Source organism: Chiroxiphia lanceolata, chromosome 10, assembly GCF_009829145.1.
Source record: "Chiroxiphia lanceolata isolate bChiLan1 chromosome 10, bChiLan1.pri, whole genome shotgun sequence".
NCBI classification, from domain to species: Eukaryota; Metazoa; Chordata; class Aves; order Passeriformes; family Pipridae; genus Chiroxiphia; species Chiroxiphia lanceolata.
This window is the reverse complement of record NC_045646.1, coordinates 23,606,653-23,630,967: the sequence shown is the minus strand read 5'-3', so window position 1 is coordinate 23,630,967 and position 24,315 is coordinate 23,606,653. Positions and strand designations below refer to the sequence as shown.

Here is a 24,315-nt window from a genome sequence, read left to right as displayed (position 1 = left end):
CCCGCGGCCGCTCAGGGGCCGCCCCCGGCCCGCCCCGGCCGGCCCTACATAGCGGCGCTGCCCGCCCCGGCCGGGCCCGCTGCGCTCCGCCATGGCCCCGGCACTGCCGCTCTGCGCCCTGGCCGTGGCCCTGCTGGCCGCCGCCGCCGCGCAGGACGTGGCGGGAGGTAAGCGGTGACCGCGGCGCCGGGGTGGGGCTCTGGGCGTCCGAGCAGCCGGCGCTCCCCGCAACAGCACCCCAAAGTCATGGCTGGACAGTTTCTTTGGACCCCGCGTTTGTGGGTGTCTGGTGCGGGAAGCAGGCGGGCACCGCACGGGCTGCGCGCCGGGCACCCGCGGGTGCGGGTTGGCCACTGGCCGGGGCGCTGTGGCCACTCGGAATAGGGCCGGCCAGTGGGAGAGGGGAGGGGAGGTCCTTCCCTGCATGGGAGCTCTGCAGGGTGGGATCTGGCGCAGAACTCCACGGAGTTTCTGGAAGGTTGAGTGCTGGAAGTGGGGCTTTGCTCGCCACTTTTCCAGCTTCCACTGCAATGGAACTCTGCGTGACCGGAGAAGCTGTGGCTGCCCCATCCCTGGAACTGTTCAAGGCCAGGTTGGAGGGGGCTTGGAGCAACCTGGTGTAGGGGAAGGTGTCCCTGCCCCTGGCAGGGGGGTGGAACTGGATGAGCTTAAAGTCCTTCCCACCCAAACCAGTCTGTGAATCTATGATTTAGTGATGATAAGGGCTCAGGTGAGAGCTGGGTATGTGTCCTGGCCAGGGGGTTCTTGCTGGGCAGCCAGGCCCCGCTGATGGCCCTTTGGAAGAGATTCTCTTTCAGGGCAGGGGAGACTGGCTGGGGCAGCCTCACCAGGAACAAGATGGTGGAGAGCAGCGGGTGTCCAGCTGCCCCTCCTTGGTGAGTGGAGGATGGAGAATAGCCCCGTGGGTGCTGTGCCAGGTGGAGCATAAGCTGTAGCAAAGGGTGGGGACAGCTGCCTTCAGGGTGTCCCAAGAAGTCTGCCCACTCTTCTGAGTGAGGAACTGTTCTCCATTGATGATGTCTGCACGGTGGCTCCTCAGGGAGGAGAGTGAGGACCAGCCTATGTTTTGCTGTCTTCCTTCCTCTCCAAGGCATTCACTTCGCTCCTTTGTAGCCACGTGCCAAAAGCATATCTGGGAGGTTTCTAGTGCAGCAAGAGCTGCTGTCCCATCTCTGACCCTGAGGACTGCAGTGCTTCCTGTGCCATCCTGTGTGAGCTAGCTGGTCCCCTGAGATGGAGTGTTTGGAAAAACTCCAATCCTGCGGGGTCTTGGAAGCAGCCCGTTCCCAAACAGCTGTAATGGGGTGGCTTTGACTTAACGACTTGGAGAATGGTCCCCCAGCTGGGGGTGCCAGAGAGGGGGAAAGCAGAGCCCATTTAGATCTACAGGCTCTCCTTTGCCCACCGCTGGCCTCCTGTGGTGTGGAGGGTGTTTTGTGACTTCTGGTAAGAAAACAGTCTCAGGGCAGCACAGGCTCCGTGATGCTTTTTCCGGCCTCAGTTGGAGAAATGGGGAAACGCAGCTTCCAGAGTGTTTAAATCTGCAATCTCTGCCTCTCCGGGTGTGTAAACACCTTATCTGAGCTATGTTAATCAATTGCCCAGTTGTTTGGAGGGCTGCCGGAGCATGTGACTGCTGACAGTGGGTCACAGCTGAGGGTTCCTGCCAGCTGGAGGGAGAAAATGCAGCTTTGCTGCTTGTGAGGGTGGAAAACAAGCACCTCTGGGACTGATTTCTTCCTGATTAAGGAGCTGCGAAGCAGCGATTCTTCATCCACCAGTAAGTGAGCAGTCAGGCAAATAGTTTTGAGTTTTGGTTTTTTGAACCACTGTCAAACAGGCTTAGACTCTTGAGCAGGGGTGAGTTTTAACTGGCTGATTCTCAAGGGCTGGCAAACCACCTTTCCTGAGGATCTGGGGGAGCATACCAGAGAATTGCAGGTGAAAATGCTCTAAGAAGAACTTTCCCCAAGAGCTAGCACTGGTGGGAGCTACAGGTGAGCCCAGGAGGGTGTCTAGACTGGGCCAGCTTGTCCTGTGTTCAGACCTGATCCATTTCCCCACCTAGCTGACTGCATTCCCTGGGGGATGCCATCATCTGTGATGCCACTAGTCCTGGGAGCTACCTGTGTCTACAGAGCTGGGGTCTTCCTCTGCCAAATGGGGGTGGAAACAGGTTCTAACTGGGCACAGATTTGGCTGCAGTGCTGCTCCCATCACCCAGACTGTGTCCTGCTGAAGGAAGATTTGGATGAATTGGCTGTGGCGGGGCACAGCCCTCATGTGCAGCAGGGGGGCTCCTGCAGGGACTGTAGCTGTGTGTGTCCCCTTGTGCTCCTCTGCTTCTCCTGGTAGTAACTTCTGTATCTGGGGCTTATTTGCTTGAGCTGCTCATCATCTGGTGCCACAGGACTGCCCAATGCTCGCCCTCATCCTCACAGAGTCCCTCTGGACCGACCCCAGCTGTGTCCCCTGGCTGCCCTGCTGCCACAGCAGGCTTTTTAGGGAAATAAAAACCCAGGGAGGAACTCACAGCTCTGGGCTTTGGGTCAGCGGGGGCAAGGGCAGATAAACTTCCATTAGCACTGGGGCCTCCCACTGTGACCCCAAACAGAAGCTGGCAGCTCTTGCAGAGGCAGCATGCATTTTCTGCTGGTCCAGTGGTAGGCAGAGCAGTGGCAGGAGCAGGCTCACAGGAGCCCAGCGTTTTAAACCACTGAAGCTCTTCAAAGTCCTGAGGTGTCTTTTTTTCCTTCACACAGATTGTCGCCAGTATACGAACAGGAGCTGTGAGGAGTGCCTGAAAAATGTCACCGTGAGTAGCAGCAGTAAGACTCCCAACCTCTTGCAATGCCTGAAGACGTAATGTGGGCTTTGTGGGGCTGTTACAGAGCAGTTTCCCTCCTGGAGGGGGCTGTCCTCTGCCCTTGTCCCAGGACAGGCTACAAATTCCACTGATCCATAATGGTGAGAGCACCTCCTGGTGCTCTGGGAGGAGGTTGCCAGGAAACTCCTTGGGTTTTGTTGTATGGTTTTTGAGTAGAGTAGTGGAATTGCTGAGCTGCATTTCACACATGGGGGACACACACGGAGAAGAGGCTGAGTGGGCTGGCTGGACTGGCTGGTGAAGTTGCCTCTCCACCAGTCTGTGGTGCTGTGGCACTGGGTGGATGCAGGATGTGTACCAGTGTCCTGCCAGTCTCTGCTGCCTTATCTCTGATATCAGCAAACTCGAACTTGAGTCAGATCTTGCAGCTGATGTAGCCAGAACCAGTTTGACCAAATGCAATGGAATGCTGGGGTTGGCAGTTGGAGCCACCGGGAGAGGCACATGCAAAGCCCTGCAGGTAGTTGGCTGGGCACACACACCTCTCCTGCTCACCAGCTATGTGTGGACTGCCTTGTCTCAAAGGCTTTTTTTCTTGTCCCAAAATAAACACAAAGGATTTGGTTATTACTACCATTGTGCAAGCCATGGTGGGATCCTTGGGGCTGTCCTGTTCATGGCCAGTATTTGACTAAATGATCCTTGTGGGCCCCTTCCAACTCAGGATAGTTTATGATTCCAAGCCGTGAGAAGGATTCTCAGCATCTTTACTTACTCTAAAACTCTGCATTCCCCTGCCTGCCTCTCCTGGTGTGGCCCTGTGCTGACACAACTCTTACTCCCGAGCCATCCCGTGGCTGCCGGGTGGTACCTGGCTCTTGGGAGCTGGCAGCAGTGGCCCTGTGCTGCAGCTACCAAAGCAGAGCGTGGCTATTGGCAGCACAGTCATGCACCAGTAACACTGTGCTACCTGGTTCTATGTCCTAGTGCCTGTGGTGTGCCAGCAGTAGGAAGTGCATGGAGTACCCCGTCCAAAGAATCCTCCCCCCGGCCGACCTGTGTGAGCTCCGCTCTGCGCGCTGGGGAGGTCCTGCTGGGGTAAGTGCCTGGTGCTGCAGTGATGACTGTGTGAATGCCTGCTGCTGGTGGGAGGTTCCCCTGCCTCCCCATCTCGCTGCCAGTGTAGCAATGACAGGCTGAAGTCAGTCCAAGGTTCTGCAAATTTCCTCAAGCGTGGGTGGGGAAGCAGAGTATGAGCAGTTCCCTGCATTCTGGCGGAGTAGGACCTGTGGGGATTTAGCTACTCCAAATACATCCCTTATGCTTGGTGTGATGAGGCTCCAGACGTGGCTAGCGCCTGGGAACAAGAGTGGAAGGTGCTCTGTGGGCAGGTGCCTGTGCAGCCCTTCCTGGTGTCTGAATCCCAGGAGCTCTCTCCTCCACACCCGGCACATCACTCCGTGTGCTGTTTCTGGCTCTGGTGTCTCGTGGTGTGGCTGCTGTCCCAGGTGGGCTCCTGGGACCAGAGGTGTGACTTCTCTGGAAGTCTGTGTGTGCTTCTAGCGCTGAGTGTGCTGTGGTCCTGTTCAGCTCTTACCCACCTGAGAAAACACACCTTTTTCCAAATCTACCCTTGCTGTGCAGGTCCCCTCCAGGAGCTTTTTCTGGGGGACAGCTGACTCTGGTGTTGGCTGTCTCTCCTTCCTGCTGGTCTGTTTCCTGGAGGATTTCTGGAGGAATTGGTGTCTTGTTTAGACCAAGCTTGGTGCATGCTCATTCTCAGACAGGACACAGCTTTTGGGGGCTGGGGCAGGAAGGAAGCAAGCTGGGGCTCGGTTGCTCTCACCCATCCCCTTGATGAGGAGCTTGGAGCTGAATTGTGTCACCTGTCATCTGCTGTGCTTGAGGCTGGGCTCTCTTCTCTGCCCACAAGAGTTCAAACCGCCTCCCATGCCTGTGGAGAAGAATCTCCTCTTTGTGAGCCCTGCAGTGTTATGCTTTTCCGAAACTTCTGTAAGACCTTGAAATACTAGTTTTGATGAGAGTAGCTGCATAAAAGGTTCCATTATAGAAGAATGCATTCCTTAACTTGCAAAACTAGCTTTAGAGGAGATTAGTGCTGTGGGAGATTAGCTCTCACATGAGTCTGCATTTTTGGTGTGCGTGACTTAGCCTTTATCATCAGCTGGAGGAGTGCCTGGTGCTCTGCCAAAGACCTCTCTGTGTGGGATGGGGGGATCTGAACCCCAGGCTCACCCTGAAAACCAAAGTTTCAGAAGCACTGAGGCTGCTGGAGGCTTTCAAAACAATTTCAGTGGTGGAGTCAGCTCAGCCTGGAGCACCTAAAGAAGGATCTATTGAGAACAGATACCAGGAAGAAGTTTTTTTACAATGAGGGTGGTGGCACAGTTTGCTCAGAAAGGTGGTGAATGCCCCATCCCTGAAAATATTCAAAGTCAGGTTGGATGGGACTCTGAGCAACCTGGTCTATTGGAAGATGTCCCTGCCCATGGCAGGGGGTTGGACTAGGTCCCTTCCAACCCAGAATGTTCTGAATCACCCCAATAAATCTGGCACTGCTGGGTCCTGGCAGTGAGGGGACAGGCAGGCATCTTCTGAAATGCCCTCTAATGCCCCAACATGCTGTGCTTTAGGCATTCCACTGGGCTCATGGCAGAACTGCATGGAAAAGAAGGGATCAGAAGTGCTCTGAGCAGGTTTGGGTGCACTGGGATTCCTGTAACCTGGCTGTTGTGTGAGAAATGGCTCCTAAACAAATATTTCCACAGGCTCAAGTCTCTGAACAGTCTGAATCATACTTGGAAGAAACTCCTCTTTGTTGTTGCCTGAAATCCTTGGCATTTAGATGTGTCTGTTTTGGCTGGTGTCTCTACTGCCATTACTGCAGGAACTGAGTAGGATGAGCAGGGCCAGGGCTCAGGCTCCTGCTTCACCACCACATCCCAGCAGGTTTTGTGCTGTGTGTGGGTGACAGATCCCCCCAGCTGTGGGGAGACATGGTAGCGGGGTGCAGGAAGCAGCCCTCAGCCTTCAGCTGTTTCAGCAGTGTTGCTGGTCTCAAGCCAATAAATCCCAACAGATCTTGTCTCAGTTTGTCTCTTGCCCAAGGACTTCAGACACCCTGAAATGCTCATCTCATCATAGGTGACTTCTGAGGTGGCTCCTGTGGGCAGTAACTCCTCTCTATCAGAGGTTGTTCCTCAGCCCTGAATCCTCCAGTTGTTGACTTATTTATTTTTTTTTTCCCTTGATGGGTTACTGTTCACCTGGATTAGTGATTAAGACAGATTTGCTCCTGCCAGAGGAGTTTGACCTGAGTGCACTTCTTCTTGCCTTTCTTCACAGCCAGTAACTGAGCACTCCATTTAGCAGCTACATGTACTCACTGGTGTGCATGTGTGGGTGCCAACACTTGGTATATCTACAGCTAACCATGTCCATTTGCTTTCCCAGGTGGTTACACACGTCTCCAGCGCAGTGACTGAAACTGCTGGTGATAGTAGCTGCATGTTCATAAATAGGACAAGAGGAAATGGTCTCCAGTTGCACCAGGGGAGGTTTAGATTGGGTATTAGGAAAAATTTCATCACTGAGAGGGTGGTCAGGCATTGAAACAGGATGGTCAGGGCAGTGGTGGTGTCACCATCCCCAGAAGTGTCCAAAAAAACATGTGGCTGTGGCACCTGGGGACATGGTTTACTGGGGCTGGCAGTGCTGGGGGAACAGTTGGACTTGATGACCTTAGAATGCTTTTCCAGTCTTAATGATTCTGTGATCCTGTGATTCTATACTGTAACTCCAGACAGCTGTGTCTGTGTACTAAACATGTTTTGTCAAATCCTTTAGTGAACTTTGAAGCCCTGATCATTGCGATGTCCGTGGTGGGAGGAACGTTCCTTATCATGTTGGGGGTCTGCTGCTGCTGCTGCTGTTGTAAGAAAAAAAGCAAAAAGCAAGTATCAAGGGGTTCCCCATTTGCTTGGAGCAGCTTAGATACAGCCACGTGCTATTGCAGAACTGAGTGCTGAGTGCCACTAACAGGCTCTTCTGTCTGTCAGGCCAGACAAGGATGAAGAGAGAGCAGCCAGGGAGCGGGAGAAGAGGCGGGTACGGCAGGAGGAGAGGTGAGTTTGTACCACAGGCCCTCAGAATGATTTGGCTCCTGTCTGTGCCACCAGTTGTGATGCCTAGAAGCATGTGGGGCTTGACACATGCAGTCAGTGGCTGCTTCAGCCCTAGCTCAAACACAAACCTCATGAGCAGTGTTCTTCTGGGGTGACTTGTGGATGCAGCATCACAGGAAGGATATCCTTCAGGAAGTATACGGAGATGCTGGAGCAGGTCCAGAGAAAAGCAACAAGGCTGGTGAAGGGACTCGAGCACAAGTCCTTTGAGGAGAGGCTGAGGGAGCTGGGATTGTTCAGCCTGGAGAAGAGGAGGCTCAGGGGAGACCTCATCACTCTCTACAACTCCCTGACAGGAGGTTGTAGCCAGGTGGGCGTCGGGCTCTTCTCCCAGGCAACCAGCAGTAGGACAAAAGGGCTCAGTCTTAAGCTGTGCCAGGGGAAGTTTAGGTTGGATATTAGAAAGAATTTCTTTACAGAGAGAGTGGTCAGACATTGGAATGGGCTGCCCAGGGAGGTGATGGATTCACCATCCCTGAAGGTTTTTAAGATGAGACTGGATGTGGCATCAGTGCCATGGTCTGGGAACCACAGCAGGGTTGGACTTGATGATCTCAGAGGTCTTTTCCAACCCGGTTGATTCTCTGATTCTGAGTGTTTTGTATGCAACTCCCCGAGGGCTGCTGACATTTGTGGGCTCTGGTGGTCCCCAGTGCCTCCAGGAGGGTGGGAGATGGGAGGCTGAGCAAACCTGGCAGCCTGGAGCTCCCTTGGTTGGCAGTAAGCATGGAGCTGTTGCTCTTCTTATTTGATTTTTGTATCACCAGTCATTGACTCATGGCTTTTCTGTTTTCTTCTTGCAGGAGAGCAGAGATGAAATCACGGCATGATGAAATCCGAAGAAAATATGGTACAGTGCTGACACGAGTGATTCAAACTAAGATTTAAATGGAGCAGCCTCAGTAACTGTTCCTTGCCATTTTTACAGCTGTAGATGAGACCTGGCCAGCAGGGAAAATGCAGTCCCTGCTTCCCTTGTCTCAGTGAATTACTCTCTGGGAGCAAGTGTAGGGATGCTGGGGTCATGGTGTGTGAGCCCACACAAAAGGACTCTTCCTTCTGGGCAGAGAAGAGGGAGTGTTTAATACTCCCCAGAACTTATGTCCTCTGAGCTTGCCACATGGGAGAAGTTGATGGGGCTTGACTGGAGGAGAGAAGCAAAAGCTGGGAGACACAGCATGATTGTAATGCTGTTACCCTTCAGGCAAGTAGCCCTGTGGCCAGCAAGTGGCTGGGGAGCCAGCAGTGTGGGGTGGGGGGCCAGGAAGGAATCAGAGTGCCCACAGCTCAGGAGCACAGAGCAGGCACCAATTGCACCACAGAGCTGGTGTTCTGTGCCAGCAGGAGGTGGCTCAGTGCCCTGGGGGGCACAGCCTCCCTCTGGGGGCTGGACTGTCCTTCAGGTGAGTCCCACAGGATTGGGGCAGGTGCAGATCTGCCAGCAGTCTTGGAAGGAAGCAGGAACCGGCCAGTTGCTCAGAGCCAGTGGAGGGGTATCTCCAGCCTGCCCTTTGGGATGGTGGGTTATCTGCCAGGGTCTGGTCATGGAACAGGGAGAAGTTGGCTCATGCATGCTGCACTTGGTGGTCTCTGGCTTTGGGGGGAAGGGCTGTAGGGAAAGCTGGAGACCCTTCCTCTTCCTGCAGCTGCTGCCTGCTGCAAGTCTCAGATGGGCAGGAGATCCAGGGACCTCTGGATGGGCTGGCTTCTCCAGGGAAGGAAGAGCAGGCAGAGCTGTGCCTGAAGGAGCTCTTGGTGAGGGAAGCACCTGCCTGTGGAAGAGCTGTGCTCTGGGACTGTCTTGCCATGTCAGGGTTCTGTCTTGCTGCAGCCTGACCCCAGAGTTTGCAATCTTCTCCTTTCTGGCTGTTCTTCCTCAAAAGTGTTGGGCTGGGAAAGCAGCCAACAGAGTGGCACAGAGGCTCATTGCTAGCCCTGAAGTTAGCCTGATACCCTGCCTTGCTGTCTCCCAGTCTGGATGTAGCAGCAGTAGAGCAAGTCTAAACACAGTTTTAATTTAATTTGGTTCTGGCCTCTCCGCTTGTCTGACAGAAGGGGTTTGCAGAGGGAGTGCTCTGGAAGATTAGTCATGCTGCTTTACCTGGACTGTACATGGACTGCCTAGGAGAGGAGTTTGCCATCAGGTCGAGCTTCTTAATGGTGCCTCTTCTTGTGCAGAAGAGGAGAGTGAAATAGTGCTGTGTGCTCAGCTCAAGTAAGAGCAGGTCTTACGGGAGGACTGCTGGATGATGCACAAATACAGAGCTGTTACCAAGAACTGGGTTTCCCACTGGCCATGACTAGCTGTTGTCTAAATGAATCTCTCCTCTCTTCTAGGCCTGTTCAAGGAAGAGAACCCTTATGCAAAATTTGAGAATTAGCATCTCCAGACCCACTGACTCCGGTGAACAGTGCCTCCTGCAGAGCCAAAGGTCTCCAAGGTTTCCCCCACCATCAGGGGACCACCACTTCAGCTGCCACAGAGCATGAGCCAAATGCTTGGTGGCACCATTGTCCCCACTCCAGGTGCTCGATTTGCCCAGAGCTTTGCTCTTGCCCTGCCAGCACAAGAAAAAATGGTGGCAATACCAGACAATGACACATTTCTTCTCACTCACCCCTGGGGTGGTTGCGGGATCCAAAGCAATGCAAGCAACAGCCCTTGTCCCTGGCCAAGGGCAAAAGTCACCTTTCACATCTCCCTTGCTCCTGCCACGCCAAATACCAAATACACTTCACGCACACAGAGCCAGACTCTTCTGTTTGCCTATTTTCTCCCTTTTTTTTTTTTTCCCCTTCTAGTATATGTAAAAGCCAGCAAGAGTTTCCTGACTTATGGGTCAGTGGGAGGCCTTGGCTGTCAAGGTGCCTGCGTTTATCCCAACACATTAGCATTCCTCTCAAAGAGCACAAGTTTCTGGTAATCTGGGGCTTCCAGGAGGAAGGTCCCACGTGAACCTTCTCACTTGCAACTAATCTGGGGAAATGCCCCAAATCTCCTACCTCTCTGTGCCTTTATAGGAAGGTGGTCTTGGGCTCGATGGCCACAGCTCTTAGCAGTACTATAGGTTTCAGATGCATTTACAATATGTTGACTCAATATTAAACTGATTCAATTACTATCCTGGTCTGAAAGAGTTTAATTCTGTTTCCGCAGCAGACACGGGTTGGCAGTGATGGCAGATGGAGTCATCAGTATTGCATGGCTCTGACTCATCAGGGGTAGCTAGAGGAGACAGAAGCAAGGCTGCCTTGGGCTCTTGCTGGGCTTGAAAGGAAGAGTCTGTTCACGGAGATGTTCAGGTGTCAGGAAAAGCTTGACATGGCAGTAATGCTGCTCACTAAGGAAGGAGCAAGGGTCTTCCAGCAAGAGCATGGCCTGTGGCACTCCTGGGAGAGAGCCCTTGTCTGGGTGGGGTGACCTGGGGGGTTCCTGGCAGCTGCAGGCACAGACTGAACTCTGAGCTCTGTAAGGGACCTGGGGTGGGGAAGGAGGATTGGAGCCGACTGCTCTGATGTTCTGCACCTGACCAGAACTGGCTGTGCAGCTCCCTGAGCCCTGGGTGTAGGCAGGACACTGACTGTGAGAGTTTGGGCTGAGAAAAGCTGACTGTGGCCTCCTGCCAGGTGAGGTGACTCCTCAGGCTGTCGAAGCATTGCTGTGGGCTTGGATAAAATGCTCTGTCTGCATTGCCAGGCTCGTGGACCTCAGCACAAACTGCTCCAGCTGGACTTGTGAAGCTGAACTGGCTGTGAGCCCTCACTGCTTCTGCTGCCCTGCCTGGGCTGTGCTGGCAGCCAGGCTCTGGCTGGCTGCTGCCAGGATGCTTGGAGATGCAAGACTTGCAGGTGATTTTTTTTTTATTTTTTTTTTTTTAATTCAGGCTGTCTCTGGCTGCTGCCAGAAGAGACATGGGTGGTAGGAAAAAAAGGAATGATTCTGCCAAGCTCTAATGGCTGCTTTCCCATCTTCTGTCCAAGTCAGTTGTCTGGGCAGGGGCTGTGTCCTGGTGCTGCTGGTCAGGAGCTAAGGTTGGTGGTGACAGCAACGTGTCTGGGTGTACGTGGCAGGGAGATGATGCTTCAAAGACATCCCTTGTGCCTGGGTTTAGTTTGAAACTCCTTGTACGTGGAAAATGAATTGTACATTCCCTGTAATGAGAAGGGAAAGTACTGATAAGGATTCTGGTTGTGCCCTGGGCTTTACTGGGTGCACTGGCCCAGAGAGGCTGCCATACCCCTGCCAACAAAAGGTACAGGGGACACTGTAGGGGCTTTGCTTGGGAAGAAGCAGTGTACAGGGACAGTTGGTGCTAAAGCTGTTGGAACTGCCTGTACCCTTGCTGGGCTGCTCAGGTCCCATCCTGCCCCAGCCTGGGACCGGGATAATCTATTTGAGTTATCTGAGCCCTTCCACCGGCCCCACTCCCAGAACTAAAGGGTGGTGCCTCCAAACCCATTAGGGATGGGGGGGCCCTGCAAGCAGGTTCCCCTTCCTGGGACCCCACTGGTGACAGGCTCTGTCCTCCTCTGCTGAGCCAGGGCAGCAGAGGGACCTGCTCACCTGGGGAACCAGATCCCTGCCTGGATAGAGCAGGGCCATGCCATGCTGCCAAGGGCAGCACCAGCTATCCTGGGCTCCAGCATCCCCTTCCACAGGGCTGCCTTCCATAGCTTGGGATGGAGCGACTCCTGATGTTCCTAATTTCTCTTGTGAAGGTTGCTGTGTGTAGGTATTGTTTGGCTGATGTGCTGAAAAGCTAGTGCTGCCTTTCACTTGGCTGGGCCATGACAGAGAGAGGAAGCTGTATCCTTGTGTGGCCGAGTGTTACAATCAGGTTATTAAAATTACTAGAGAGATGCCTCTGCCCAAATTAAGATGCAAACAATACTATACGTCAAAGTCAATAGTATGGATTTTTATTTAACAATAAATGTGAGGTAGAGAGAGTTGCCCACTCAGGTCTGGGACGAAACATGTCCAAAGTGAACCAAGAGCAGAGCCTGGCAGCTAAAAAGACACTTTATGAGAATTAACTGGTCCTTGGAGAGGCCACCACGATGGAACACTGCCCTGATTGTGGTGGGGGAGCAGACAGCGGTAGGGACAGCATGGCTGAAGGGTGGGACAGTGCCCCACCACCTACAATAGCTGACAACAATAGTCATTAGAAGGATGCAGGAGGCAACTTGGAAAGAAGGGATTAATGAAGTGTAACAGGGAGCTTGGCTTTGAGCCACAGAAAAGTTAAACAGCCCTGCACAGAAAGGCCAGAAGCAGCTGGCACTGAGCTGATTCCAACCATGTGATAGGAAAGGTGGGGCAAACAGCCAAAGCCCTTGAAGAGATGAAATCTCTGAGAAAGACAGAGTTGGGAGCACTGGCCTCCCAGCTGCAGGTGCAGGATGACTGTGCTGGGTTGGCCGGCAATCCTCAGAGCCTCTTCCTTGTAATTCACCGTGGGAAGCAGCGGTGGGGCCCTGTAGGTGCCTGGCACTGGCAGATACTCCATTGAGCAACCTCAATGACTCTGCAGAGGACACAGAACAATTAGGAGAGGTGGTGTCAGTGTGTAGTGCTCCAATGGTATCTTCAGGAAAAGGGAAGAAAGAGGAAACAATACACCATATGCTACCTTGTGTTCGCAGAGCTGCTGTACTGGAAGAGGAAAATGCTCACTGGGGCCAAGAAATGATCACCCAGACATTTGTCATGAGTTTGGAGAAAGAGGAGGCTTAGGGAAGGCCAAACTTTGCAAATATATCTGCTGTGGGAAGAACTCATTTTCATTGTTGGTGCTGCGGGTCTGTAAGCAGAGGTGTGGATGAGCGGCGTGAAGCCAAGATGGTGGCTGAGCCTGAGGGCTGTAGGCCGCGGCAGTGCTGGGCCTGCTCCTCTCGCCTTCTCGCCAGTGGCCCGAATGATGGGGCCCAGGGCACCCTCAGCAGTTTGCTGAGAATCCCATGTGGGCAGGAGCTGCAGAGACACCAGAAGATGACACTGTGCCCACGGGGGACCTCAACAGGCTGGAGAAAGGGCTGACAAAGCCTCTGGAAGTTCAACTAAGGCACAAGCAGAGTCCTTCCCCTGGGGAGCAAGAGCCCCAGGCAGCAGGACACACATCCTGGAAGCAGCTCTGCAGAGTGGGTCCTGCTGAGTGTGACGCTGGCACAAGCCCACCAGCAGCAGGACTGCCCTGGAAGGGAACTGGGCAAACACTGAGGTGTGCAGCCCGCTGCCGGGTGGGCTTTGTGTCACAGGCTCTGTCTGTGTGGACGGGGGAGGTCGTGGCTGCGCCCTGAGTGTGCCCCTGGCAGCTCTGGGATGTCACCAGAGTCAACAATCCCTCTATGACATCACCTGCAGCGGTTAACCATAAAAGGCAGTGGCTGGGCACTGCCAGCAGCACACAGACAAGGTCTGCGGGCAGCACCCGAGCCGTCGAGTACTGCCCAGAGCACGCCAGACTGTGAGCCGTCAGTGGCCAAGGGACCACAGTGAGTACACAGCGACTGAGGAGCTCGGAGTCCTGCAAGTGACTGAGGAGCCTCAGAGTGCCATCAGCGGCCAAGGAGCCTCCGAGTCCTGCAGTGGACGATGGGGTTCCGAGTGCCGCCAGCACAAGCCAAGCCTTTGAGTCCTTCCAGCAGCACCCACCAAGTGCCAGCAGCAGCTGCGAAGACTCAAGGGTGGGAGCAGCAATGGAGGAGGCCAGGCATGAGGCAGCAGCGCCAGGAGCCGACAGGAGCTGCCTGATCTGCCTGGGTGCCCTGGCAAGCCCTGCTGCCGTGGATCCCTGCGGGCACATCTTCTGCCATTGCCTGCCTCCAGGGCCGGGCCGCTGCCACCTGCCCGCTGTGCCGGGAGCCCATCGGGGCCATCCGCCTGCTGCAGGGGCAGGACAACCGTGCTGGGGTGGCCCACGTCGCCGCCGTCGCCCCCTCCATCCCTTCGTGCTGCGCTGGCGGCAGGAGCAGCAGCGGCGGCAGAGGCGAGCCAGCAGCAGCAAGGCCGCGGGGGTCCTGGAGGTGGCCGTCGCCGGCGATTCTCCGACGGGGACAGGGAGGCAGAGTCCCCCCGTGCCCCCGCGCCGTGTGGCGGAGGGAATTGGAAGAGCGGCGGCACAGGGTGCGGGAGGAAGAGCTGGCCTCGGGGGACTACGTGCGCCGCCTCCCCGTCATCCCCTTTGAACCGGAGCCTCTGTGGGCCCCGTGAATTAAAACCCCTCACTATTCCTACCTGAGCCTCAGCTGGTTTCTTCTGCGCCTTTGCTCATTGCTGCAGGACTGGGGGAGTGGGAGCTGTGGGAGAGGGTGGATATGGCTAAAGAACCAGTAGAGGGGGAGGAATGTAGATGATGGAAGGGGCCTCCTCCAGCAGCTGCCCCTCCTGCAGCAGCAACTACCTTCCCTGCCGCCTCCTCGCACGTGCCTGTTGGCTGGGATGATCTGGAGACCGCAGGCGGGCTGTGCTTTGGGCTGGAAATGGTTCTGCTCCATCTGCTACATTCCCAGGTGCTGCCCTGCGGTCAGGAGGGGCGGTTGAGGGGCTATCCTGGGGCCTCCCTGGGCAGTTGTCCCAGGGGCGCACTGGCCCTACCACAGGGGATCCCAGTGGTGCCCAGGGTGGGGGTCGCAGGGATGTCCCAGTACTGCCCCAAGGTGTCCCGGGATTGCTGGGATGGCAGCAGCAGCAGCAGTGGGGACCTGGAGGTGCCTGGCATTGGAAATTCTCCACTTGAGCAACCTCAGTGACTCTGCAGAGGGCACCGAACGATTAGGAGAGGTGGTGTCAGTGTGTAGTGCTCCAATGGTATCTTCAGGAAAAGGGGAAGAAGAGGAAACAATACAACATATGCTACCTTGTGTTCCAGAGCTGCTGTACTGGAAGAGGAAAATGCTCACTGGGGCCAAGAAATGATCACCCAGACATTTGTCATGAGTTTGGAGAAAGAGGAGGCTTAGGGAAGGCCAAACTTTGCAAATAGTATCTGCTGTGGGAAGAACTCATTTTAATTGTTGGTGCTGCGGGTCTGTAAGCAGAGGGTGTGGATGAGCAGCGTGAAGACAAGATGGCGGCTGAGCATGAGGGCTGTAGGCCAGGGGCCAGTGCTGGGCCTGCTCCTCTGCCTTCTCGCCAGCGGCCCGAATGATGGGGCCCAGGGCACCCTCAGCAAGTTTGCTGAGGATCCCATGTGGGCAGGAGCTGCAGAACACCAGAGGATGACACTGTGCCCACAGGACCTCACAGGCTGGAGAGAAGGGGCTGACGGAGCCTCGGAAGTCAACCAAGGCACAAGCAGAATCCTTCCCCTGGGGAGCAAGAGACCCAGGTAGCAGGACACACATCCTGGGAAGCAACTCTGCAGAGTGGGTACGCTGAGTGCGATGCTGGCACAAGCCCACCAGCAGCAGGGACTGCCCTGGAAGGGAGCTGGGCAAAGGCCGAGGTGTGCAGCCCACTGCCGGGTGGGCTTTCTGTACAGGCTCTGTTTGTGTGGATGGGGGAGGTCATGGCTGTGCCCTGAGTGTGCCCCTGGCAGCTCTGGGATGTCACCAGAGTCACAATCCCCCTATGACATCACTTGACAGCAGGTAACTGGAAAAGCAGTGCTGGGCACTGCCAGCAGCACACAGACGAGGTCTGCGGGCAGCACCCGAGCCATCGAGTACTGCCAGAGTACGCCAGACTGTGAGCCGTCAGTGGCCAAGGAGCCACAGTGAGTACACAGCGACTGAGGAGCCTCGGAGTCCTGCAAGTGACTGAGGAGCCTCAGAGTGCCACCAGCGGCCAAGGAGCCTCCGAGTCCCGCAGTGGCGAGGGGTTCCGAGTGCCGCCAGCACAAGCAAGCCTTTGAGTCCTTCCAGCAGCACCCACCAAGTGCCAGCAGCAGCTGCGAAGACTCAAAGGGCGGGAAGCAGCAATGGAGGAGGCCAGGCATGAGGCAGCAAGCGCCAGGAGCTGACAGGAGCTGCCTGATCTGCCTGGGTGCCCTGGCAAGCCCTGCTGCCGTGGAGCCCTGCGGGGCACATCTATTCTGCCATGCCTGCCTCCAGGGCCGGGCCGCTGCCACCTGCCCGCTGTGCCGGGAGCCCATCGGGGCCATCCGCCTGCTGCAGGGGCAAGGACAACCGTGCTGGGGTGGCCCCACGTCGCCGCCGTCGCCCCCTCCATCCCTTCGTGCTGCGCTGGCGGCCAGGAGCAGCAGCGGCGGCAGGAGGAGCAGCACAGCAGCAGAGCCGCGGGGTCCTGGAGGTGGCCGTCGCCGCGATTCTCCGACGGGGACAGGGAGCAGAGTCCCCCCGTGCCCCCGCTCCGGTGTGCGGAGGGAATTGGAAGAGCGGCGGCACAGGGTGCGGGAGGAAGAGCTGGCCTCGGGGGGACTAGCGTGTCGCCGCCTCCCCGTCATCCCCTTTGAAACCGGAGCCTCTGTGGGCCCCGTGAATTAAAAACCCCTCATTATTCCTACATGAGCCTCAGCTGGTTTCTTCTGTGCCTTTGCTCATTGCTGCAGCACTGGGGGAGTGGGAGCTGTGGGAGAGAGAGAAGGATACGGCTGTGGGAGAGGGTGGGATATGGCTTGAAGAACCAGTAGAGGGGGAGGAATGTAGATGATGGAACTGGAGGAGAGGGTTATTCCTGGTAGTTCTGGGTTGCTTTGCTCATCCCCAGGGGATACAGTCCAGAAGGGGAAGACGGAAGGGAAAGGCAAAGGGCGAGTTAAATGGAAAATCCTCCGAGATTACTAGAGCAGATCCCAAAGGGGCAAGTTGAGCTCTTCTGAGGGCCATGGTGAGAAAAATAGGCTGAGATGGAGGCGTTGGGGCAGATCCTCCTCTCCATCTCCTGGCCCTGCACAACCCTGTGCTGTGAGGGGCTGTGGATCCCTGGGGAAGCTCTCCGGGCTGGCACAGCCCTGGCACAGCCGCCAGCCAAAGGGCACCTGCCTGCGCTCCCGTGGGAGAAGCAGCCCCAGCTGGGCTGGGCCTCGGTATTTAGGGGGTCTCCTCTGAAGAAGCCCAGAGCTGTTCCTGCCCCTCCAGCAGCTGCTCCTCCAGCAGCAGCAAACTACCTTCCCTTCTGCCTCCCTCGCATGTGCCCGTTGGCTGGGATGATCTGGAGGGACGCAGGTGGGCGTGCTTTGGGGCTGGAAGGGTTGTGCTCCATGCTACATCAGGTGGTGCCCTGGTCTCATTCCAGGATTTTCTGTGCTTCAGGGCACTTCAGGAAGGGCGGTGGGGGTTGAGGGGCCTCCCTGGCCAGTCGTCCCAGGGGCGCACTGCCCTACCTCAGGGGATCCCAGTGGTGCCCAGGGGGGGTCGCAGGGAGTCCCAGTACTGCCCCAAGGTGTCCCGGGATTGCTGGGATGGCAGCAGCAGCAGCAGTGGGGACCTGGAGGTGCCTGGCATTGGAAATTCTCCACTGAGCAACCTCAGTGACTCTGTAGAGGGCACAGAACGATTAGGAGAGGTGGTGTCAGTGTGTGCTCCAATGGTATCTTCAGGAAAAGGGAAGAAGAAGAAGAAACAATACAACATATGCTACCTTGTGTTCCAGAGCTGCTGTATTGGAAGAGGAAAATGCTCACTGGGGCCAAGAAATGATCACCCAGACATTTGTCATGAGTTTGGAGAAAGAGGAGGCTTAGGGAGGGAAGGCCAAACTTTGCAAATAGTATCTGCTGTGTGAAGAACTCATTTTCATTGTTGGTGCTGCGGGTCTGTAAGCAGAGGGTGTGGATGAGCGGCGTGAAGCCAAGATGGCGGCTGAGCATGAGGGCTGTAGGCCAGGGGCCAGTGCTGGGCCTGCTCCTCTGCCTTCTCGCCAGTGGCCCGAAGATGGGGCCCAGGGCACCCTCAGCAAGTTTGCTGAGGATCCCATGTGGGCAGGAGCTGCAGACACCAGAGGATGACACTGTGCCCACAGGGACCTCAACAGGCTGGAGAAAGGGGCTGACGGAGCCTCTGGAAGTTCAACTAAGCACAAGCAGAATCCTTCCCTGGGGAGCAAGAGCCCCAGGCAGCAGGACACACATCCTGGGAAGCAGCTCTGCAGAGTGGGTCCTGCTGAGTGCGATGCTGGCACAAGCCCACCAGCAGCAGGGACTGCCCTGGAAGGGAGCCGGGCAAAGGCCGAGGTGTGCAGCCCACTGCTGGGTGGGCTTTTGTGTCACAGGCTCTGTCTGTGTGGACGGGGCAGGTCGTGGCTGCGCCCTGAGTGTGCCCTGGCAGCTCTGGGATGTCACCGGAAGTCACAATCCTCTATGACATCACCTGCAGCGGGTAACCATAAAAGGCAGTGCTGGGCACTGCCAGCAGCACACAGACAAGGTCTGCGGGCAGCACCCGAGCCGTCGAGTACTGCCAGAGCACGCCAGACTGTGAGCCGTCAGTGGCCAAGGAGCCACAGTGAGTACACAGCGACTGAGGAGCCTCGGAGTCCTGCAAGTGACTGAGGAGCCTCAGAGTGCCACCAGCGGCCAAGGAGCCTCCGAGTCCCGCAGTGGACGAGGGGGTTCCGAGTGCCGCCAGCACAAGCCAAGCCTTTGAGTCCTTCCAGCAGCACCCACCAAGTGCCAGCAGCAGCTGCGAAGACTCAAGGGCAGGAGCAGCAATGGAGGAGGCCAGGCATGAGGCAGCAGCGCCAGGAGCCGAGAGGAGCTGCCTGATCTGCCTGGGTGCCCTGGCAAGCCCTGCTGCCGTGGAGCCCTGCGGCACATCTTTCTGCCATGCCTGCCTCCAGGGCCGGGCCGCTGCCACCTGCCCGCTGTGCCGGGAGCCCATCGGGGCCATCCGCCTGCTGCAGGGGCAGGGACAACCGTGCTGGGGTGGCCCCACGTCGCCGCCGTCGCCCCCCTCCATCCCTTCGTGCTGCGCTGGCGGCAGGAGCAGCAGCGGCGGCAGGGAGGAGCAGCAGCAGCAGCCGCGGGGTCCTGGAGGTGGCCGTCGCCGGCGATTCTCCGACGGGGACAGGGAGCAGAGTCCCCCCGTGCCCCCGCGCCGTGTGCGGAGGGAATTGGAAGAGCGGCGGCACAGGGTGCGGGAGGAAGAGCTGGCCTCGGGGGACTACGTGCGCCGCCTCCCCGTCATCCCCTTTGAACCGGAGCCTCTGTGGGCCCCGTGAATTAAAACCCCTCATTATTCCTACATGAGCCTCAGCTGGTTTCTTCTGTGCCTTTGCTCATTGCTGCAGCACTGGGGGAGTGGGAGCTGTGGGAGAGAGAAGGATACGGCTGTGGGAGAGGGTGGGATATGGCTGAAGAACCAGTAGAGGGGGAGGAATGTAGATGATGGAACTGGAGGAGAGGGTTATTCCTGGTAGTTCTGGGTTGCTTTGCTCATCCCCATGGGGATACAGTCCAGAAGGGGAAGACGGAAGGGAAAGGCAAAGGGAGAGTTAAATGGAAAATCCTCCGAGATTACTAGAGCAGATCCCAAAGGGGCAAGTTGAGCTCTTCTGAGGGCCATGGTGAGAAAATAGGCTGAGATGGAGGCTTGGGGCAGATCCTCCTCTCCTCTCCTGGCCCTGCACACCCCTGTGCTGTGGAGGGCTGGGATCCCTGGGGAAGCTCTCCGGGCTGGCACAGCCCTGGCACAGCCGCCAGCCAAAGGGCACCTGCCTGCGCTGCCCGTGGGAGAAGCAGCCCCAGCTGGGCTGGGCCTCGTATTTAGGGGGTCTCCTCTGAAGAAGCCCAGAGCTGTTCCTGCCCCTCCAGCAGCTGCTCCTCCAGCAGCAGCAACTACCTTCCCTTCTGCCTCCTCGCATGTGCCCGTTGGCTGGGATGATCTGGAGACTGCAGGTGGGCTGTGCTTTGGGGCTGGAAGGGTTGTGCTCCCATCTGCTACATTCCCAGGTGGTGCCCTGCGGTCAGGAAGGGGCGGTTGAGGGGCCTCCCTGGCCAGTCGTCCCAGGGGCGCACTGACCCTACCTCAGGGGATCCCAGTGGTGCCCAGGGTGGGGGTCGCAGGGATGTCCCAGTACTGCCCCAAGGTGTCCCGGGATTGCTGGGATGGCAGCAGCAGCAGCAGTGGGGACCTGGAGGTGCCTGGCATTGGAAATTCTCCACTGAGCAACCTCAGTGACTCTGTAGAGGGCACAGAACGATTAGGAGAGGTGGTGTCAGTGTGTAGTGCTCCAATGGTATCTTCAGGAAAAGGGGAAGAAGAAGAAACAATACAACATATGCTACCTTGTGTTCCAGAGCTGCTGTATTGGAAGAGGAAAATGCTCACTGGGGCCAAGAAATGATCACCCAGACATTTGTCATGAGTTTGGAGAAAGAGGAGGCTTAGGGAGGGAAGGCCAAACTTTGCAAATAGTATCTGCTGTGTGAAGAACTCATTTTCATTGTTGGTGCTGCGGGTCTGTAAGCAGAGGGTGTGGATGAGCGGCGTGAAGCCAAGATGGCGGATCTGAGCATGAGGGCTGTAGCCAGGGGCCAGTGCTGGGCCTGCTCCTCTGCCTTCTCGCCAGTGGCCCGAATGATGGGGCCCAGGGCACCCTCAGCAAGTTTGCTGAGGATCCCATGTGGGCAGGAGCTGCAGACACCAGAGGATGACACTGTGCCCACAGGGACCTCAACAGGCTGGAGAAAGGGGCTGACGGAGCCTCTGGAAGTTCAACTAAGGCACAAGCAGAATCCTTCCCCTGGGGAGCAAGAGCCCCAGGCAGCAGGACACACATCCTGGGAAGCAGCTCTGCAGAGTGGGTCCTGCTGAGTGCGATGCTGGCACAAGCCCACCAGCAGCAGGGACTGCCCTGGAAGGGAGCCGGGCAAAGGCCGAGGTGTGCAGCCCACTGCTGGGTGGGCTTTGTGTCACAGGCTCTGTCTGTGTGGACGGGGCAGGTCGTGGCTGCGCCCTGAGTGTGCCCCTGGCAGCTCTGGGATGTCACCGGAGTCACAATCCCTCTATGACATCACCTGCAGCGGGTAACCATAAAAGGCAGTGCTGGGCACTGCCAGCAGCACACAGACAAGGTCTGCGGGCAGCACCCGAGCCGTCGAGTACTGCCAGAGCACGCCAGACTGTGAGCCGTCAGTGGCCAAGGAGCCACAGTGAGTACACAGCGACTGAGGAGCCTCGGAGTCCTGCAAGTGACTGAGGAGCCTCAGAGTGCCACCAGCGGCCAAGGAGCCTCCGAGTCCCGCAGTGGACGAGGGGGTTCCGAGTGCCGCCAGCACAAGCCAAGCCTTTGAGTCCTTCCAGCAGCACCCACCAAGTGCCAGCAGCAGCTGCGAAGACTCAAGGGTGGGAGCAGCAATGGAGGAGGCCAGGCATGAGGCAGCAGCGCCAGGAGCTGACAGGAGCTGCCTGATCTGCCTGGGTGCCCTGGCAAGCCCTGCTGCCGTGGAGCCCTGCGGGCACATCTTCTGCCATGCCTGCCTCCAGGGCCGGGCCGCTGCCACCTGCCCGCTGTGCCGGGAGCCCATCGGGGCCATCCGCCTGCTGCAGGGGCAGGACAACCGTGCTGGGGTGGCCCCACGTCGCCGCCGTCGCCCCCTCCATCCCTTCGTGCTGCGCTGGCGGCAGGAGCAGCAGCGGCGGCAGGAGGAGCAGCAGCAGCAGCAGCCGCGGGGTCCTGGAGGTGGCCGTCGCCGGCGATTCTCCGACGGGGACAGGGAGCAGAGTCCCCCCGTGCCCCCGCGCCGTGTGCGGAGGGAATTGGAAGAGCGGCGGCACAGGGTGCGGGAGGAAGAGCTGGCCTCGGGAGACTACGTGCGCCGCCTCCCTGTCATCCCCTTTGAACCGGAGCCTCTGTGGGCCCCGTGAATTAAAACCCCTCACTGTTCCTACCTGAGCCTCAGCTGGTTTCTTCTGCGCCTTTGCTCATTGCTGCAGGACTGGGGGAGTGGGAGCTGTGGGAGAGGGTGGGATATGGCTAAAGAACCAGTAGAGGGGGAGGAATGTAGATGATGGAAGGGGCCTCCTCCAGCAGCTGCCCCTCCTGCAGCAGCAACTACCTTCCCTGCCGCCTCCTCGCACGTGCCTGTTGGCTGGGATGATCTGGAGACCGCAGGCGGGCTGTGCTTTGGGGCTGGAAGGGTTGTGCTCCCATCTGCTACATTCCCAGGTGGTGCCCTGCGGTCAGGAAGGGGCGGTTGCAGGGATATCCTGAGGCCTCCCTGGGCAGTTGTCCCAGGGGCGCACTGGCCCTACCTCAGGGGATCCTAGTGGTGCCCAGGTTGGGGGTCGCAGGGATGTCCCAGTACTGCCCCAAGGTGTCCCGGGATTGCTGGGATGGCAGCAGCAGCAGCAGTGGGGACCTGGAGGTGCCTGGCATTGGAAATTCTCCACTGAGCAACCTCAGTGACTCTGTAGAGGGCACAGAACGATTAGGAGAGGTGGTGTCAGTGTGTAGTGCTCCAATGGTATCTTCAGGAAAAGGGGAAGAAGAAGAAACAATACAACATATGCTACTTTGTGTTCCAGAGCTGCTGTATTGGAAGAGGAAAATGCTCACTGGGGCCAAGAAATGATCACCCAGACATTTGTCATGAGTTTGGAGAAAGAGGAGGCTTAGGGAAGGCCAAACTTTGCAAATAGTATCTGCTGTGTGAAGAACTCATTTTAATTGTTGGTGCTGCGGGTCTGTAAGCAGAGGGTGTGGATGAGCGGCGTGAAGACAAGATGGCGGCTGAGCATGAGGGCTGTAGGCCAGGGGCCAGTGCTGGGCCTGCACCTCTGCCTTCTCGCCAGTGGCCTGAATGATGGGGCGCAGGGCACCCTCAGCAAGTTTGCTGAGGATCCCATGTGGGCAGGAGCTGCAGACACCAGAGGATGACACTGTGCCCACAGGGACCTCAACAGGCTGGAGAAAGGGGCTGACGGAGCCTCTGGAAGTTCAACCAAGGCACAAGCAGAATCCTTCCCCTGGGGAGCAAGAGCCCCAGGCAGCAGGACACACATCCTGGAAAGCAGCTCTGCAGAGTGGGTCCTGCTGAGTGCGATGCTGGCACAAGCCCACCAGCAGCAGGGACTGCCCTGGAAGGGAGCTGGGTAAACACTGAGGTGTGCAGCCCGCTGCCGGGTGGGCTTTCTGTCACAGGCTCTGTCTGTGTGGATGGGGGAGGTCGTGGCTGCGCCCTGAGTGTGCTCCTGGCAGCTCTGGGATGTCACCAGAGTCACAATCCCCCTATGACATCACCTGCAGCAGGTCACTGGAAAAGGCAGTGCTGGGCACTGCCAGCAGCACACAGACGAGGTCTGCGGGCAGCACCCGAGCCGTCGAGTACTGCCAGAGCACGCCAGACTGTGAGCCGTCAGTGGCCAAGGAGCCAGTGAGATTCGACAGTGACTGAGGAGCCTCTGAGTCTTGACAGGGACTGAGGAGCCTCGGAGTGCCACCAGGGGCCAAGGAGCCTCCGAGTCCCACAGTGGACGAGGGGGCTCCGAGTGCCGCCAGCGCAAGCCAAGCCTTTGAGTCCTTCCAGCAGCACCCACCCAGTGCCAGCAGCAGCTGCGAAGACTCAAGGGCAGGAGCAGCAATGGAGGAGGCCAGGCATGAGGCAGCAGCGCCAGGAGCCGACAGGAGCTGCCTGATCTGCCTGGGTGCCCTGGCAAGCCCTGCTGCCGTGGAGCCCTGCGGGCACATCTTCTGCCATGCCTGCCTCCAGGGCCGGGCCGCTGCCACCTGCCCGCTGTGCCGGGAGCCCATCGGGGCCATCCGCCTGCTGCAGGGGCAGGACAACCGTGCTGGGGTGGCCCCACGTCGCCGCCGTCGCCCCCTCCATCCCTTCGTGCTGCGCTGGCGGCAGGAGCAGCAGCGGCGGCAGGAGGAGCAGCAGCAGCAGCAGCCGCGGGGTCCTGGAGGTGGCCGTCGTCGGCGATTCTCCGACGGGGACAGGGAGCAGAGTCCCCCCGTGCCCCCGCGCCGTGTGCGGAGGGAATTGGAAGAGCGGCGGCACAGGGTGCGGGAGGAAGAGCTGGCCTCGGGGGACTACGTGCGCCGCCTCCCCGTCATCCCCTTTGAACCGGAGCCTCTGTGGGCCCCGTGAATTAAACCCCCTCATTATTCCTACCTGAGCCTCAGCTGGTTTCTTCTGCTCATCTGCTCATTGCTGCAGCACTGGGGGAGTGGGAGCTGTGGGAGAGGGTGGGATATGGCTGAAGAACCAGTAGAGGGGGAGGAATATAGATATTGGAACTAGGGGAGAGGGGCTGTTCCTAGTTGCTTCGGTGCTGCTTTGCTCATCCCCATGAGGATGCAGTCCAGAAGAGAAGAAGAAAGGTTGAGGGAAAGTCCCCTGAGACTCTTTGAGG

General features: G+C 57.5%; 1 protein-coding gene across 1 annotated transcript; it reads left to right on the top strand.

Moving 5' to 3' along the window:
• The first annotated feature begins 91 nt into the window (after nt 1-91).
• Nucleotides 92-10,175, top strand: PTTG1IP (PTTG1 interacting protein). The gene is made up of 8 exons (XM_032698359.1): nt 92-167; nt 2,784-2,836; nt 3,836-3,935; nt 4,419-4,427; nt 6,716-6,821; nt 6,928-6,993; nt 7,857-7,903; nt 9,391-10,175. Exons 1-8 carry the CDS (start codon nt 92-94, stop codon nt 9,432-9,434), a joined length of 501 nt encoding a protein of 166 aa, XP_032554250.1. The 3' UTR covers nt 9,435-10,175.
• Nucleotides 10,176-24,315: the final 14,140 nt, after the last annotated feature.